The following is a 19,435-nucleotide window of genomic DNA, read 5'->3' as shown; positions in this document are numbered from 1 at the left end:
GCCCCTTTATTCTGCTCTCGTGAGACCTCACCTGGAGTATTGTGTGCAGTGCTGGTGTCCTCAACATAAAAAGGACATGGAACTGTTGGAACAAGTCCAGAGGAGGACCATGAGAATGATCAGGGGACTGGGGTACCTCCCATATGAAGATAGGCTGAGAAAGTTGGGGCTGTTCAGCCTGGAGAAGACTGAGTGGAGACCTCCTAGCAGCCTTCCAGTATCTGAAGGGGGCCTATAGGGATGCTGGGGAGGGACTCTTCATTAGGGACTGTAGTGATAGGACAAGGGGTAATGGGTTAAAACTTAAACAGGGGAAGTTTAGATTGGATATAAGGAGGAAATTCTTTCCTGTTAGGGTGGTGAGGCACTGGAATGGGTTGTCCAGGGAGGTTGTGAATGCTCCATCCCTGGCAGTGTTCAAGGCTAGGTTGGACGAGGCCTTGGGTAATATGGTTTAGAGCGAGGTGTCCCTGCCCATGGCAGGGGGGTTGGAAGTAGATGATCTTAAGGTCCTTTCCAACCCTAACTATTCTATGATTCTGTGATTCTATATTTTTTATTCCTGTTTTATTTCCATGCAATCTGTTGACTGAAACACTTAAGATAATGAATAAACCCAAATTTAATTTTTTTAAATTTATTTTTTATGATGTAACATATTAGAAAAATAGTGATTATTTTGTGCTGTTAGATAGTGTCTGACAAATTTGGTGGCCTTCTATAATGGATCACCAAATGGGACCCTTTTATGGGCTACAGCACTGGTGGATAAAGGAAGAGTGACTGACGTCACCTACCTGGACTTGTGCAAGGTATTTGACTGCCCACATGTCATCCTTGTTTCTAAACTGGAGAGACACAGATTTGCCAGATGGACCACTCAGTGGATAAGAAATTGGCTGAATAGTTGCACTCAGCTAGTTGTGGTCAATGGCTCAGTGTCTACGTGGAAACTGGTGACAAGTGGCATTGCTCAGGGGCCTGTGTATTGGGAATGGTCTTGTTTAACATCTCTGTCAGCAACATGGACAGTGGGATTGAGCGCGCCCTCAGCAAGTTTGCCAATGATACCAAGCTGTGTCATGTGGTTGACGTGCTGGAGGGAAGGAATGCCATCCAGAGGCACCTCAGCAGACTTGAGAGGTGGGTCAATGCCAACCTTATGAAGTTCAACAAGGCAAAGTGCAAGGTCCTGCAGCTAGGTCAGGGCAATCCCAGGCACAGCTACAGGCTGGGTGGAAAATGGGGTGATGGCAGCCCTGAGAAAGACATGGGGTGCTGGTCACTGAGAAGCTCAACATGAGCCAACAGGGTGTGCAGATGCAGCCTAGAAATCAAACTGTATGCTGGGCTGCATCAAAAGGAGCATGGCCAGCAAGTCAAGGGATTCTGCTCTTCTAAGACCGCAGCTGCAGTGCTCATCCAGCTCTGGGGTCCCCAACAAGAGGGATGTCAACCTGCTTAAGCAAGTCTAGAAGAGGCCAAAATGATGATCAGAGTGCTGAAGCACCTCTGCTATGGAGACAGGTTAAGAGAGTTGGGTTTGTTCAGCCTGGGCAACACCAGGTTGGAGAGGGCTTTGAGCAACCTCATCTAGTGGAAGGTGTCCCTACCCATGGCAGTGGGTGGTGGAACTAGATCATCCTTAAGGTCTCTTCCAATCCAAACCATTCTATCATTCTACAATTATGACTGAATTATATATCACAATTGTTACTCTCTGAACCATAGTTTATACTTGCACTGCTATCTGACCGCACGCTGTTATCACTCTGCTCAATCAAAGTCCCATGTAACATTGAGCGATTTCAAATAAGTGGATTTTATATTATACAGTGAATTTTCCATATGTGGAATATCTAAAAGGACTGTACTGGACCACAGCTCTTTCATCTAACAAATGGCAAAATAACCAAAATGTATTTAATTTACATTGCTATGCTGCTGATAAACTAACCAACTTTGAGAAAGCTCTAAGGACTTGTGGCATAGAGATTCAGTTTACATTTACATCATCTGTAAAACTAACTTTACAGGACTATTGTGTTGACAAGACAAGAAGCAGTACCACATAGAGAAAACATATTTTGTCATTTTTTATCTCTTAGGCAACACAAATCTAACCTATGTCAATGTCAGGTTAGACGTCTGGGCAAAACACAAGTAGAATTTTGAGGAATCAGGTCACTTGAATGCTTACAGTTAAGATTGTGCTAAAGCTCTTCACTGAAACGGAGACCCCTAATAGTGACTTATCTTCATAAATTAAATATGGAAGATGCAAAGCAAAAAAAACCAATCACAGGTCCAAATTCACATGACAAATCAATGACCAAATTGGAATTATAAATGAATAGCTTCAGGCTACAGTTCCTGCACAGATCACTAAAACAAATGTCCCATAAACACTCCATATACTACACAACAATTGCAATACAAAGTCCCTCAAGGATCTATTTCTTAAGTGTAATTATTTTGTACATTTAAAAAAAAAATATATAACACACTTCTCAGCCTAGAAATAGCCTAGTAAGACCCCGCAGGCATTAAAATCAAGTCACTTCCAATACTGATGATTTGCAAAAGAGCTTCAGATTTTGACAAAAGCAATGACAACATTATAGGCTAGCTTGTTTGTTTGGGTTTTTTTTGGTTTTTTTTATTTGAAAAAAAAACCAAACTACTACGGTATCTTGGAACTAGGGAAATTTATTAGGCAATCCTCTGTACGAATACTTCAGGGAACTAATCCTCGTTAAAAGCAAGTCATACATTTTCTGTGTTTCTCTTTAGACCATTATAGGAATGGAAGTTCAACTCTAGAAGATAATGTTACAGAGGAGACATCTGTCTCACTGGCAAACATCACATCCAGTTTGCCTACTGGCTCCATAGCTACCCTTGAGAAGGTTATTGAGAAGTGGTACTAATGTAGCCAGAAATACATTTTCATTTTGGCATGCTTGATAATGAGAAATTATACAAGCCTTTGTATCTAAGACTATGCACCCCTTTAAGAGGTAAAATATTATAAACTAAAAAAGCTGAGCAATTAGAACTGTAAGGTTCAGCTACAGGACGATGAGTCTTAATGATCAAAGTTCAGCAAATAAGGCATAAATGTTAGAAGAACTGGTCTGTATTCCCTTCATGATTCAAAATAATAGCTTCTCTTAGATCCTAACATTTGTAAGTGTCCACTCTAAGGCAGGTAAGAACTGGTCATGAAAGATGTCAGGGGACCAAAGCCACCAGTGAAAATCAAAGTTGTCAGTTCTTGCCATTTCTGCAGATCAGCTGCTAGCCCACAAGGCTGACAAACAGTACTGGACATTCAGATAAAGTTAATATTTGATCTTTCAAAACCTTCCTTTCTTAAATACCTACTAAAGATTCTACCACAATTTTATAGTTTTTTGAGTCTTCAGGATACCACATACTACATAACTGCTTTTTATTAACTATGGTAATCAAATCTTGAAAATTTAATTTAAAGAAATCAGAAGCAATGTAGGTACCAGAGGAAAGCAGAGAAAACATTTTTCTAGCACAGCAATACTGCTGCAAGTAGCAGATAGTACTGGTCTATTCAAATGCTAGATAGTGAAGCATAAAAAATGCCAATTCTGTACTTGACTCACTCATGCTTACACAAGAGCAATAGTTCTTAAAGAAGTAAAACTCCACTCAAAAAACAGATCAATACAGTAGGGAGTGAAAGCAATACTGCAAAAATAAATGTTTCTACCAATTGGTTAACAAAATTTTCTCTACATCCTAAGTAACACCAGGAAAAAAACATTTAACGTTTCTTTCTTAAATAACTATAAATCTTCAAGAAAAATATGGCATTCTAAGCCCTGAATAAAAATAATCATTTTCCCCTATTTCAGCATGCTTTTATTTTCCTTTCCAGTACCTAAATGGGCAGACAAGAAAGCTGTAGAGGGACTTTTTACAAGGGCATGTAGTGACAGGACAAGGGGGAATGGCTTTATCCTGAAAGAGAAGAGATTTGGATTGGCTATTAGGAAGAAATTCTTCCCTATGAAGGTGGTGAGGCAGTGCCACAAGTTGCACAAAGAAGTTGTGGCTGCCGCTTCTCCTCTTCAAGGAGAAGTTGGACGGGGCTTGGAACAACCTGGTCTAGTGGAAGATGTCCCTCTTCGTGCAGGGGGGCTGGAACAAGATGAGTCCTTTCCAACCCTAACCACTATGATTCTGTGATTTTATGACAATACCAAACATGCCCTATATGGCTTGACTACTCATATCAGATTAAGCACATCTCACAGGATACTAAGTGTGCTATGTGTCATGGTTTAAACACAGTCAGCCCTAAATCATACAGTCACTCTCTCACTCCCCCCCCCTTCCCCCCCCCTTTTTGCCTTCCCCCTGCTCCCAGAGGGACGGAGAGGAGAATCAAAAAGAATGCAACTCCCCGGGTTGAGATAAGAACAGTTTAGTAACTAAAGTATAACACAAATCACTACTGCTACCACCAATAATAGTAATGATAAAGGAAATAACAAGGGAAGAGAATACAACACCTCACCACCCACCGATCAATAACTCATCCCCCCCAGCCCGACCGAGCACTGACTGATACCTAGTCCAACCCCGCAACGTCCTAGCCCTTCTGGGTAACTCTCAGTTACATCCTGTGCATGACGTGCTGTGGTATGGAATACCTCTTTGGTCAGTTTGGGTCAGGTGTCCTGTTTCCGCCTCCTCCCGGCTTCCCCTCCTCCCTGGCAGAGCATGAGGCTCAACAAAGTCCTTGGCCAGACTAAAACAGCTGAGCAGTAACTAAAAACATTGGTGTTAGCGCTGTTCCCCGGCCAAAAGTCAAAACACAGCACTTCACCAGCTACTAAGAAAGATTAAAAATGACTGCTACTGCTGAACCCAGGACAGTGTGTCACAGTAGAAGGAAAACTACAGCTGTAGAAGTAGCAATTTTCACTAATCAAACTCTTATATAAGCCACATTTTCCACTCACAATAGTTTTCTCTGTTTCCTTTTCTTACAAAGTAACAAAGGCAAAACGACTTTGAACTTCTGAATCCTATTTAAAACACTAAAGTCCACATACAAAGAAACCCATACTGAATTCAATCTGTACACTATTATTATATCATTTAGGGCAATGGGAAATTTTAGTCAGCTTGAATCTAAAAACAGTTTCTAATGTTGCATGCCCAAATATTGCTGGAAAGAAATCCCTGGGACTAACCAATGTGCATCCAAAGTCAGTATGCTTGCTCCTTCTGCTGAATTTGCTTTTTTTATAGCTTAAGTGAGCAGAAATATAACTGAATTAAATATAAAAGAATAATATTACCACAAACTAATATACCACATTGAGCATACACCAAGGTTCATTACATAAAAATTATTAGCAATTTGAGTGTGACATACAGTCACACTCTACTGCCACACTTATTTTTCTAAACTGGCAGCCTGAGCTATGATTTCTGGGATTGATCCCCAGCCCCCAGCATTTCCCATTGCTCAGTCCTTTAGACATTAATTCTACAAAACCAGTCATAATAAGGAAGCCTCAGAAATCAGACATATATAGGGAAAGGTTTCAGGGAGAACGCAGAAAAGAAAAACAACCAACAAACCCAAAACAAAACAAAAAAGCACCAACAGACCACAAAGAAACAATTAACCCAATCATTTTTCTGTAAGAGAAACATTCAGATCATGTAGAAACATACACATAAAAGAGTACATGCAGTGACAAAAAGAAAACACAGAAGTCAATGTCCAAGCGATCCAATGAAAAGGAAATTAATTTCTGCAAAGGACTCTGTATTAAGGTGAAATAGAGAAATTCTCTGCTAAGATTTAAGTATGCTGTCAAATACGACAGTATTCTAGTTGCAAAATTAGGATTCTGAAATGGCTGATAGTGTCAGAGAATGCTGCCTTCATACTAATAACAGACTCCAATCACTTCTATTCACAGAAACTTCCTAATAGAACCTTACTGTTTGAAGGAGTTCAAATACATTAATTTGAATATAAATTACCTGTATTAGAAATGGCTACACACTATCCAAATTGTGGGAAGTGACATGATTTGCACATGAACTATTTCTTAGTTTTTCATAATAGCACTAGCCCGTATCTTCTTCTTCCTCCATTTTGTTTACATTTATGATTTTACCAGACCCAGATAAATTAAAATATAATGCATCAATACACAAATCCTCCTTGTAAGGAGGATAGATTAACTCAAAAATTACAAAGTAACTACAGTATCATAGACTGCTTTATTACCTGCTTTATTTTTGTTCAAAAAACACAGACAACAGAAAACTGGGTAAGTATGCACGCTGAATTGTATTTCTGGTAACTACAGAATACAGATGAAGCATCTTCATAAAGAACATAGTCATTAGTACATTTGATATTGATTATTCCCCTGATACCTGACAACAAAAAATCCTGAACATGGTCAGAATAATCTCCTTTGAGTGGCATTCATCTAGCCCCGGACCTTTAACACGTACACCAGCATGTGCCAGGAAAGCTAATGAGGCATCAGTTTGCCAGTCTCCCCTGGTAGACTCCCTTCAGTCTCTGTCTTGGATGTGAACATTATGCTCACCCAAAATCTATTGCTTCTCTTCTGATGTTGTCACAAACACATGCTGATAAATTAAATCTCAATGAGAAAAAGTCGCATGAAAATAAAATAAAATTCCAGTTCCAGCTAGGAAATACCAAATACTGCCATGTCCAATAAAACTGTTAATTACTTCCTTCAATCAATGAGCAGACAGGTGCTTAATAGCTGCTTGAAATGATTCTAAGGCAACATTTTCTTTTCTTACAAAAATACACCCTTATCTACCAGAAGGAGAATCATCACATAAGGAGGAAAGGCTGGAAAGTATATGACTTCTTGTTGGGATGCTGCTGCTTTCATGTAAAATTAAGACATTGAAAAGCTGACAAACTACTGGACAAGACAGCAGACAAAGAGCAGAACCCTTAATATTAACAAACCAGTGTCATCACATCATCATCTAGCTAAATTACATCATACACATTCATGCTTAAGTCCATACATTAGACAATTCACACTCTGTTTTAACTATAACATTGAAAAAGGATCATCAAGCAAAAGGAATATAATCTCTAATTAAAAAATAGCAATTTAACTGCAACCGACCACATATTTAAATCTTTAATTACTTCACTAGATGAATCTTACTGTTAATACCATTTTTTGGGTGTAAATTATCAAGAATGCTTTCTGAAATACGCTCTGTCTAGCCCTCAAGGTATCCATACCCATTTATGATAAGGATCATGGGCCTAAGCTGTGTCTAATTTTCAGAAAGATGCTTAACAGCTAATTTAAGTATCATGCCTGGCAAAACTGCCACTCAGATAAAAAAGAGAGTATGGCTTTCCCAAACTAGTGAGATGGAAGATCCAAATCAATGACTTCAGTCTACGAAAAAGAAGGAAGATGTACTACTCAAGGAGAAGTTAAAATTACAGCACTGAGCTTAACAGTACCTAAATTCTTGCTAAATGAAAGCATAATATTCCTTAGCTACATGAAGAAGAATCTATTAACAGGCATGCTGCCTCTCTCTGAAATCAAGAAAGTTTGTCGGTAGCTGCAAGCAATAGCTACTGTTGACTAAAGGTATAACTGAAGGGGCAAAAATCAGGAAGTCCAGTAAGACTCCTACCCTTAAAGTACAAAATAAGAGATTCAAGCAAAATGTAGGTACAGAGTGTAGGTAAACACTAAAGCATACAGCAATGCTGGAATCAGAGCTGTAGTCATAGACATGGCATCAGCTCCATTCTGCACTACGCTACACTGAGTATCAAAGTGTTTAAGGGAGTGTGAGGACCAATCTCCAGTTTTGCAAACTGAAGAGATTATGAAGAATAGTACCTGGAAACTCTGTGTGTTGCAGAACTAAAACAGTAAGGCAATATGAAAAAGGAATGTGTTTGTTTTCCATTCTGATGGATAGTTTTGATTCATAGCTCAATAAGCTTCACAAGCCATGTTTGATAGATTAAAGTAGCTTTATTCAACTTTGGCTGGCTGTACATGTGATTGCTGGGTAAAGCACGTTTACCTTTTTTACTTACTTCAGAGAAGCAAATCCCTACCTTGTATAAATTTCTTAGCTTTTGTAGCCATCTGCACAACACAGCAGCTCTCTAAAGTTAAAGCACTCAAGGAAGCTAGCAAAAAAGAGCTGAGAAGTTGAGTTTTAACTGTTTTGTTGACTAGTTAAAAAGATATCTAGTTAAAAAGAACCAAATTCATGTCTGTAAAATTATTTACTTATTTTGTACAGAACTCTGTTCCATAGATCACTGTCATTTATCATCATTATTTATGGGTGTGATTCTTTTTTTTTAAATTCCTACTGAAGACACCGTATAAAATACAATAACGCCTGCAATTTATAGTGAAGATTTGGGCAAACATGCTAAAAATTATGGCCTAACATTACATTTCCTATTTATTCAATTAAATTAAACAATGTAATTTCTTGGTCACTACTCAGCATTGAGATTTATTTTTTTTTATTTTTTTTTTTAATTACTTAAAAGTACCTAAATGCCACATCAGAAGCCCAGTCTTACACATTCCTACCAAGGCCTGCTTTTGGTTGCTTTGTGCCACATAAAATTAAGCAGAAAACTGCGCTAAGAATGTCCTCAATAATTGTTCAGCTACGGAAATAGACAGATCTTTTGCTGTTTTCTAATACACAAAGATTGTTTTCATTATGTCCGAAAACAGAACTATGTTTTTCCACCTCTTTTTATGCTTGTGAAGACATAAAGACTTTTAAAGTCTTTCACACTATTCACTACTTGTAAACCTGCTTTATTTTTACTTTAAATCAATTGAGTAAAATAGATTTACCAAAACTACAGGGAGAGAGATATTCATTCTTTCCACATAAAACTAAACAAAAGCCTGGAAATAAAGGCATATGTGAAGACTCCTGATGAACTTTTGATGATACCCAGAAGTCTGTAGTCTTTTACTTGAATAAGAACACTCTCAAATATCCAGTGTGTATCAAAAAACAGACAAGTAAAAGGTAGCTTTACTTCAGTATAGGGAACTATGGCTTACATGTAATATTCATATTCAAAGGATTCTTATGTCACTCTTGTCTATGTTTACAAAATTGACAACTTGTTCTTAAAGACAACTGTTATGAGTTCTAATAAGGAATGTCCGATTGGTGAATACACTCATTTTAAATGACATGCTATTGTTCAGTTTTTTGCAATGGCAGATCCAATGTGTTTAGAAGAATTTGCACGGAAACAAGCAAAAACTGCATGACCTCTCTGTGGATTCTGAGGCCTCCCTGATACATTTCTCATAGAGAAGGAAATTATTTCATTTTGGTTGTTATCGCAAATGCCTATAGTTGTGGTTTAATCCCAGCTGGTAACTAAGTACCACAGAGCTGCTCACTCACTTCCCTCCCCCCCCCCGACAGCGTGTGGGGAAGAACCAGGGAAAACGAACATCAATGTGTTATCAACATTCTTCTCAGACTAAAGCCAAAACACAGCACTGTACCAGCTACTAGGAAGAAAATTAACTCTGAAACCAGGACACCTATATAAATAATACAGAAAAAGATCATCCAAACCCCATATTAAATAGTACACTCACCTTCATCAATAGTCGCTTGATGTTTAACCAAAGTCATTGGAGATCCAGTTGGGGGTTTATTTAGTGGATGACACCAACTCTTAGATATTTTCATTCCTTCAACTTCCACTGACTGAAAAGTTAAAACCACAACTAATTTAGTATGTAATTCTGCAAAGTAAATTTTGATGAAAATATTATTCTGTAGAGATGTCAATTCTGTAAATACTACTCAACATACCAATAAAACATTTGTCTCTAATTCAGAATATACAATTTCACTTAAAAGAACAATCCTTGTCAAACACAAATAGTTTGACATATAACTTACAGCAGCCCTTCCCAAATTACACAACATATATCCTGGTTTTCTCAGGTGACGTTTAAGAGGAAAAACAGACGTACAATAGAACCACTAACTGTGACTGGGAAAATGAGGCAGAAACCCACTGACTGTAAAAAAGTATACAATTTCTGAAGTACAAAAATGGCCTTGAATTGAGACCAGAAATTGAGAGCACTGAATGCAATAAACATGTTAATTTGCAATATGAGGAAATTCCTTCTTCCCTCAAGCACCGTAGTATACATTCAGCTTGAAGTTACACAAGGTTCAAAAACTAAAGCCAATGCTACAAGCTCTGGAGCTGCAGCTTTCAAAACTCCAGATTTAAGTGCCAGTGGGGAAATAATGATGTAAACCAACTCCTGATGGTATCAAGAGCTTCGAGAGCTGAGGAATGGCAAACTACCAGAAGGGTGGGAAAGACAGTCTCATATGGTCCCTGTAGACCACAGCATTCTGCTCCTCAACACCCTAAATCTAACCTAGCAGGTTACAAACATTCTCCTGGACTAATTTGAGGGTTGAAAACTACTATTATACAATGGGAAGAAAAGTATGAAACAACATATTTACTGTGATAAGCAGAGGTAGGAAGAATGCGATTAAAGCACAGGACAGGTTTAGGATCTAGAAAGTTACCAAGTAAGTAAAAAGGGAAAGAAGATCAGACTTCTTAATTGCATACGTACAACACATTTCTTCTTAAAAGAGAAAGAAGGAATGCAATTATACTGGAGAATATCTGAAAACTCATATATAGATGGCTTAAAGGCACAGAAAGAGATAAATATAATCTCTAATACATGGTGATTAAAACACTGAGATGTTTATAGTGCTCCTTTCTACTACAGTGGAAAGGCTGGAGCCAAGATTATTAAAACTCACAACATTGCAAAAAAAATCATTAGTGCACAGTTCATGTCTGGGAAAGGGTCAGTAAGATTTTACTTTGGCTTATAAAATGTATTTCCCACTAAGTGATCAGCACAGCTTAATTTATTAATTTTTTTGGCTTCAAAAAATCAAAGCCACCCACCCTCCACCGCAAAACAGCAAGAGTAAAAAAAGACTGTGAGTTTGTAGATGACCCAATGAGAAAACATTATTAAAACTACTATTAAAAAACACCCGAATAGATTCCTTTTATTAGAGGGATCTTTTCCTTCAAGTGTTCCCTTTACATGTTTCAGGCCATTAACAAAATCCAAAAATAGCAAGTTTCAGATCCCGAGATCATGCTATCTGTATTATCCTGCAAGACAGAATTCTTGAAGATTCACTTTCTCCAACATCAGTACTATGGACACAGTTTCAACTAAAACAAGAAAGTCCATAAAATTTCGTAAACTTCATACACAATGTGAAATAATGTAATAAAATGAAAGCAAACTCTGTTTCCGCCTAACCTGATGCAGAGATGCTCCTCGTATTTTCTTCCTCCACTTCTTCATTTGAAAAGGGCATCAGCGCAAAAATAAATTACCATGTGCTCCCACATTGATACGTTCTGTCCATGGACAGTACGGCTCAGAATCAACCTATTCTGCTGACATTTTACGAGCATACTCTTAAATCTCCTTGAGACTCAGTCAAAACAGCCCTTTTTTTTGAAACACAAATATAATACTTATCTCTAATACTTTTCATGTCAATAGCAATAACTAAAGTTGATAGCCTTGCTCCTACTGGCAGGCAGCGAATATGGGAATAGTTTGAGAATAGCTGCTGACAGTTTGGATTCACAGATATAAAGTGAAATTACTAGGTATCTAAAATCAGAGGGAAAACATGCCAACAAGGAAGCTCCAGAAACATTCTGCTTTTGGATACAAATTCCCAGTCTTGGCTGAACGTTTGAAAACATGTTCAAATTAGCATCTAAATAAAATCATGCATATTCTTAATTTTTTTTAATATGGATATCAGGTCTCATTAGAAAAATGTTCATTCACATTTCATCAAATCAGGAATATATTATTATAATGATGTAATTTGCTTCACATACAGTGGATGTTTCCACGCCATCTTTCTCATCGTTCTTTACAACAGGTACGTCTCCATGTTCCAACATTCCACAGCTTTCTAGATCGCTGACACCATCCTCTATCAAGACATTTTCCTCTTTATCTAGGTTTTCAGCTTCAGAAGCTTGTCCTTCTGACTTACGGCATGGTATGGGTGAAACAGACTGATTCTGAGATGCCAAACTCTCTTCTTCTCTACAGCTATCTGAAGTTGGCATGCAAGCGACAGAAACTTCAAATGCAAGAGGATGACTGGAATCTGTCCTGTTCTCATCTTCCATTTTTGTTTTCTCTAGTACAGGAACAGGTCTCAAAAATGAGTCTGAATGGATGCTTCCTACAGATGAAGAATATTATTTGTTAATAAATCTCACTTTATATTACTGTATTTTATTTTACAACAGTCTGAGTTACTCAAATTTAAAGAACAGTTCCTCATTTAGAAACCATACAGAAAATCATTTGGTAAAAGGACATAAGCAAACGTGGAGTATAGGTTTGATCAAAGAATAAATTAAATGTGAATGTTTTGGAGTTTGGTGTGTGAACTGCAGTTTTAATCACTTAATCGGTATTTTGTATTTGAATTACAATAGATCATCTTGTCATTCAAAATAATATTCCTATAGATTGTTTATCCTTACAGCCAACAATTACTTTGACTAGTTGAAAAAATAATAAAAAGGTTTGTATACTTGCATTTATATATATTGAACATTATATCCTGCATTTGCATGCATTATGCCTGTTTTAAAAATTAAAATAAACAAATACTATTGGTTTACAATTTGGGAGATCTATTTCAAATAGATACAAAGAATATTTTGAAAACAATATGTGTAATAATGTAAAGCAGTTAGCATAATTTTATATTTTAGTGATGCTGAAGGGTGAAATTGTGTGGATTTTTCTCTATCAAAATATAAATGTTTGCATGTAAGATGCACACGCTTGCATGGAACAGACAGAACAGTGAATTAGAGAGGTGACCCAAAAAAGATGCTCCTGAAGATCTCAGTGGCACACACCAGTGTATTCTGATTTAGCAGCACATCCAAAGCATCAAAGAAAAAGACCCTTCCCATTCTTTTTTTACAATGGCTGTTTGAACTTGTTTTTCTGAAAAATTTCCTTTTTGGGTCAAATGAATACAAAATTTAGTAATACAAAGCCAAAACTAAAACTTAATCTCTGTGTACGAAGAGTACTGCCTTGACTGTGAAAAACTGACATACTAGCTAGAAATAATGCAAGACAAATGACCATCTCCAATGTGGGTACTGGAGTTTCCAACATTGTACCTAAAAAAGTCATTTTCCTTACAAAGGTCCAGGCACCACCCTTTATTAGCACAAAGGTAAGAGGAGCGCTCTCCACTCTTTTCTGCTTCCCTTCGTCAACAAACCCAGAGTGGACATTAACAAAATACTAGTTTCCTAGATGTCATGAACATGCCAAACCTCTACAGGGAAGGCAGTAAAGGAATAGAACTGCCTTTTTTTTTTTTTTTTTTTTAAAAAGCTATTATTAGAACAGACCTGGAAAGGTCTGACAGAGCACCGATTATTTGTATACAGGAATTTCTAAGCCTCTATATTGGAATACTGACTTTGTTATCTTTATGTGGATCAATCCTAGTGTTTACCATTTCTAAATAACCATTAACATAATCATTAATATTCACAATCTCGGAAATACTGCCTATATGCAATTTGCAAATCAATTTTCAGTATAAATATAAACCCAAATGGGACTGCTCACAAACTTAAAAGTTCGGTTTAGTTTGCCTTTCTGCACAGCAATGTGAAACGGCACCTGAACTACACAAAATGTGAAACAGAAGAAATAAAGTCCAGAACAGACCAAGTGTGTTAGTGTAAAATAGTTTTATGGAAAAATAAGGACCATCTTTGCCTTTACAACTTGCCTTGTCAGCCAGCTGGAAGTGACAAGCAATCTGCACTCTCAAAATAGAGCATTTCTGTGCACAAGTATAAAGGACTTCTAATATGCAGCATTCTTCATGTAAACACACATAGCTTACTATCAGCATGTATGTTCCCTACTGTTTGTGTGTTAAGACATTCAGTATCATTTCTCTATAAAAAAATTGCTGTTAAACATTATCAGTCTATTGAAGAAATATAATTTATGAAACCTAATCATTTTTGCCCCTTAAAAACCACTTCACTAACAGCTTAGGTGATATTACTCTCAGCTCAGAATATTAATTTTAGCATTTTTTCATTCTTACTGAATTGCGTAACTACATAAGCATTTTAGTATGCTACTTAGGCTAATACTATGCTTTATCACCCACTGATCTGTGCATTAGAGTATCAACAGCCTGTAACTTTCATGTGAAACATAATCAGTCCTTATCTCACCTGCAACCTTGACATCATCCAACAAATGTTGATCCAGTTGCATTCTACTACTGTTGTCTTCTCCCCCAGAAGGCGCTTCTGTGTTTACAAGCCTCACTTTTTTCCCAGGTTCTTCACTGACCTTGAAGCTATCAGTAGCTGCTTCAGTTGCTGTGATTTCTGCACCAGCTACCATAGCAGATACTCTCTTGTCCTCTGGAGTTTTAAGCTTTTTAGATTGAGATCTGGTGTGAGGGAAGCTGTTATAAGAGATACTGCTGTCAGAGTAGAATGTCTGTCTTGGATAAGATAAAACATCTACCAATATATATGTCCCTTTCACCTGCTAAAAGTGGTAAAAAAACTGACAATTTTTCATCTTTTTGTGTTGAGACAGTGTTTACAATTTATTAAGTTAACAATTCATTGGATCTAACCTTCCAATCTTTTATCACCGTGCTATGACAAAGTTATTAAACTGTAAAAGTAAAATAACCTCATGTAACTATTACTTAACAAGCATCCAAAGTAGCTTTTTAATGAATCATTCTTTTGAACCTGAAAGAGAACACCCCTTATAAAAGTAATGAAGACAAAACATTCTCAGCTGCACTAAAATCAGGTTGCATTGCAAACTCAAATGCTAATAAAACACTACTATGAATATCATTATAAAATAGGACCTGCTTAGATATTTAAATTTTTAAATGTATTTTAAGGAAAAATCCTGATAACTAAATATTTTGAATGGCTACAGTATCAAACAATACATCCCATAATGCTGTGCAAAAAACCCAGAAATTAAAGCTCCCACATGTTTTTGCACACTCAGAAGTAGAAGGTTAAAGCCAGAGAAATGGCACCCTCTTGTCAGAAACTGGTTCGTAATTTATGTGCTTGGGATAAAAGTAACAGGAGGTAAGTACAGTTTCAGATTCAACCATGTGACACAGGAGGTGATTTTTATGTGCTTCATCACACATCAGATTTCAGAACTCGTAACACACTAGTTATAAAAGCCCAACAGTGTCAGGCAAATAATGGTTATAAAGGTCTTGCATCTCAGACTATAGACACCTCCAGAAAAACATTTTGCTACCCCTTACATTTTATCCTATGTTGATCAATGTGTATCTTTCAACACCCTCTATCACAGTAATTTCCAGAAAATTTGCCTGAGATGCCCACCAGTTCACAGTGTAATATAACAGCAAGTCTTATTACTGTTTACATGCAGTTTGAGATGTTCCACTGTTGCAAAGTATTTCAGCCGCTAATGTCAGAGTTCAGCTCTCCCTGACACTATATTCATGAAGATTTCCATGGATGGCATTTGTATTTCACACTGCTGTAACTTGTATTATTCCCATAATCAAAATGATGACAATTGCAACTGACACATTACACTAGAAATGAAGCTGAATAAACATTTTATCCTCTCTTTTCAACACATAGTTATAGTGCCTGAACAAAAGCCAACTCAAGAATTAAAAAGCATTGGAATTGTGGTTTTTAGCTAAGTTTTTTGCTAAGTGCAAGAAGTCAGATCATGTGCTCATATGATAAAACATTCAACAGTATTATTATAAAGTCTTTGCTTTTAGTCAAAACTAGTTAAGAGACGACCAAAATAATCACTGCTGGTCCAAATGTGATATGCTTTACACTGAATGAAACATACTACAGGCAAAATAACATTCAACTAACCAACAGAATTCTTCTCTCTCTCTACCTGGGTTAATATTATACACATACTAATAAATTTGCTCTCCAGCTGCTTCACTGGCTGCCTCCAAGAACTCATTCTGTCCCACAAACTGTTCTTATCCAGAGCAAACAGTGTTGTACTTCTCAACTATAATATTCCACTACAGTGGCAGTTCATCCTCTTCTTTACCAGTTTGACTTTCCCATCATTTTCCTCAAGAAATCATACGTACATTAACTGACAAAAAAAATTAAGAAATTCAGCTTAAGAGCAACTTTTAAACATAACTATATTGTAAGATGATTTGAAGGAGGAAAAAGGTTTTAAAAATTCAGTATTATCTTTAACCCAGCAAACTGCACTCCACAATAAGCAAATAAAACTTCATTAGATAATGAAGAAAAAAAAAACCATAAAGATCCTGTTAGGACACAAAAAACATTAGTGTGCAAAAAAATTTTCTACAATGCAAAGAAAAAACATGATGCACACCAGGAAAATAGATCCAGCTGCGAAACTGCTTTAACAGGTCAAATTTGACCTATTAAAGATGTCAATTTGACAGCTTCAGTGACAAGCTGTCGTTTTCCTCCTAATTTTCTTAGTGGTGTCAGTACCAACAAATGAGATCAAGGCCTGCCTTATGACAAATTACAATCTGTGATAGACCTGTGGTAAACACAGAGGTTTGGGCTGCATCACTCTGAGAGCGTGACAAAAAAGGCAGTGCTACCTCCTTGGAGATGATGGAAGTGAGGGCTAAGACTCCTGCTAGAGACTTCACAAAACTGTCTGGATTCTACCACAGCTTCATGGTTAATTTTTCCAATTTAACTTTTTCCTCAACTCTTAGGAGACATGTTCCTTGTCTTTCAGTTGCAGATGTCACTATAAACAATGGCAACCATCCACACCTTGAAAATGTTAATGGAATAATCTCTACGAAAGAAGGATTCTAAATACCACACTAACATGCATTTTGATGCTCCCCATACTCATCAACTTCAGCTATATACATAACATGTAAATTGAATTATTTTTTTACAGTCACTCTTGTTTCTCCCAAGTTTGTGTTAATATAGAAAACAGAAAACCAAACTTCGTTTAGGTAAAAGAATTTCAAAAAAGAATTTAAAAAAAGTTTAGCGAAAGTGTCAAAACTGAAACAAAAAGGAAACTGACATCATATTGAAGACAATTAAATGGAGGATAAATATAAATACCTCTTGGGAAATTCCTTTATTTTCTTTCTTCTCTGTAGCCAGGTGTTCACTTCAGGTGTTGATTCAGGAGTTGGTTTTGTGTGATCAATAGTGTATATATCCTTGCCTTGTTTCCACAGCTGGTATCTGTCTGGTTGAAACTTCCTCACAAAGACGTCCATAGATATTTTCACCATGTCCCTCCTACAAGTGCACTGCAAGAGAAGACAGGAATATGTAAATGACAAGTAAGAGAATATGCTCCAGTTTGCAGTAAAGAAAGTTCAAAATAAAAATCCCACATGTGAAAACCAGCTCTACTTTAATCAAAATGTTCTTTTTTCCCTCTTTCTCACTTCTTCAGGGGTAAGGATAGGTCAAAAGAATATAATGAATATCTGTATAAACATGAAATATATTGTGAATGCATGTATATATGTATAAATATGAGTATCTGAATAAATAACACCAAGAATACACACTAGGATTCCAAAAAGGTACTTCAGGACACTGCATTGTTTGATTAACTCCTAAAGATTAAGACCAAAAAGAAATTACAGCAAGTCTTTTTGCTCTATTAGCTGTTCTTGATAGTTTTAGGCAGAATACGTTGCTGAATCCAGAGGCTGCACATATCATCAGTGGCATCACAATTTTATCTTTAAAACTAACTCATGCAGTATCCACCTAGCCCAAAAGTCTTTACAGGCCTATAGTCCTAGCTTTTAACTCATCAAAAGAAAATGAATACAAGTACATATCAAGTTACAGTTTTACCCAGGTTTTTCTACAAAGAGGAAGAAACAAGCAAGGGGAGTGTTACGTTTAAGGTCTAGAAGGGTTTGTTATAAACATGTAGTCTGACCTGTGCAATGCAGACCCTAAAATCTCACGAAGTCCTTTCTTAATCAACCTTCCTCTAGTCCCTGATTTTAGTCTCCCAAATTTCCACATTGCTTTTCTTTACAAATTAGGCATATGTGTGGAGTATTTTAGGCTTACCTGAATAAACTCTTAATGGTGATCAAGTAAATGCAGTCTCCACTTGGAATACTGTAGATGCTGAGACATGTTTCAGACTAAAGTTACTGTACCTAATGCTCCATAATATTTAGTAATTGGAGACTGCAATAAGTAAATCACCATGCCCATAGCACAAACTGCTATGGTGGTTTAACCTTGCCTGGCTGCCAGGTGCCCACAGACCTGCTTTCTCATTCCCCCTCCTCAGCAGGGAAAAATAAGAATGAAAAAGCTCATGGACTGAGATAAGGACAAGACGATCTCTGACCAACTACCACTGCAGACTCATCTTGAGGATCCCTCACATTCAATTTTCCCTAAGCTGAACTTCCCTCCTGACTACAGTGTTTGCAGGGCTGTTTCATTCACATTTTCCTTAATTGTCTCTCTCACAGCTGTTGCACATGTTTTTTCACCCTTTCTCAAACATGCTGTCATAGGGATGACACCAGAGCCACTGACAGGCTCAGCTGTGGGCAGTAACAGGTTCATTTTGGAGCCAGCTGGAACTGGTTCTGTTCAACATACAGTGAGCTCCTATACTACAAAAACCTTGCCATGTAAATCCAGTACCTTATTCAGTAATTATTCCAATTAAAAGCCAAACATACAGTTTTAAAACATACAGTTGAAAACACATAGTCTCTAATGGACAAACTTTTAGCACTACAGCTAAATGACTCTGCTAAAGGGCAAAACTGAGACTGTATTTTTCTTCAGTAAACAGATACATCAAAAAACTGGCAAATGCAAGAAGATCTAGCTTTCTAAGTTTGCTACAGCTAGGTGTATCAGCACTTTTTAAGACAGGGGAGTGTTTAATCATAGAAAAGGTGAAACACACAAGGGACTGAATGCAACTTTTCTACTGGCTGGTTTCCTATGTGCTGGATGCAAATTTCTTTAACTGCTACTTCCATTTCTAAACCAACCTTTTCCTCTTAAAAAATCACAAGCTACATAATGAAAAGCAGGCATCCAAGACGCATTAAAATGGTTGCTTTTCTTCCAGTATGTCAACATCGACGTGTTGGATGCTCACACTGCCCTCTAATGCAAGATGGAATGGAAACAAGGAAAGAAGCT

At 37.0% G+C, this 19,435-nt stretch overlaps 1 protein-coding gene across 3 annotated transcripts in view; it reads right to left on the bottom strand.

Moving 5' to 3' along the window:
* The window catches only part of LOC133207446 (lysine-specific demethylase 4C-like), a 139,916-nt gene that overhangs the window by 36,386 nt on the left and 84,095 nt on the right, over positions 1 to 19,435 (bottom strand). For all 3 annotated transcript variants that reach the window (XM_061344362.1, XM_061344363.1, XM_061344366.1), the window contains 4 exons: positions 17,348 to 17,541; positions 14,438 to 14,676; positions 12,032 to 12,387; positions 9,702 to 9,813 (listed from right to left, as the gene is read on the bottom strand). In XM_061344362.1, the coding sequence (XP_061200346.1) occupies positions 9,702 to 9,813; positions 12,032 to 12,387; positions 14,438 to 14,676; positions 17,348 to 17,541 (901 nt within the window). The remainder of the gene's footprint in view (positions 1 to 9,701; positions 9,814 to 12,031; positions 12,388 to 14,437; positions 14,677 to 17,347; positions 17,542 to 19,435) is intronic.

This window comes from Neopsephotus bourkii, unplaced genomic scaffold, assembly GCF_033783945.1.
Source record: "Neopsephotus bourkii isolate Nb327-2 ecotype Australia unplaced genomic scaffold, CSIRO-AGI_Nbou_v1 NB_213, whole genome shotgun sequence".
Classification (NCBI taxonomy): Eukaryota; Metazoa; Chordata; class Aves; order Psittaciformes; family Psittacidae; genus Neopsephotus; species Neopsephotus bourkii.
Note: the sequence above shows the minus strand (reverse complement) of the source record. Positions and strands in the feature narration are given on the sequence as shown.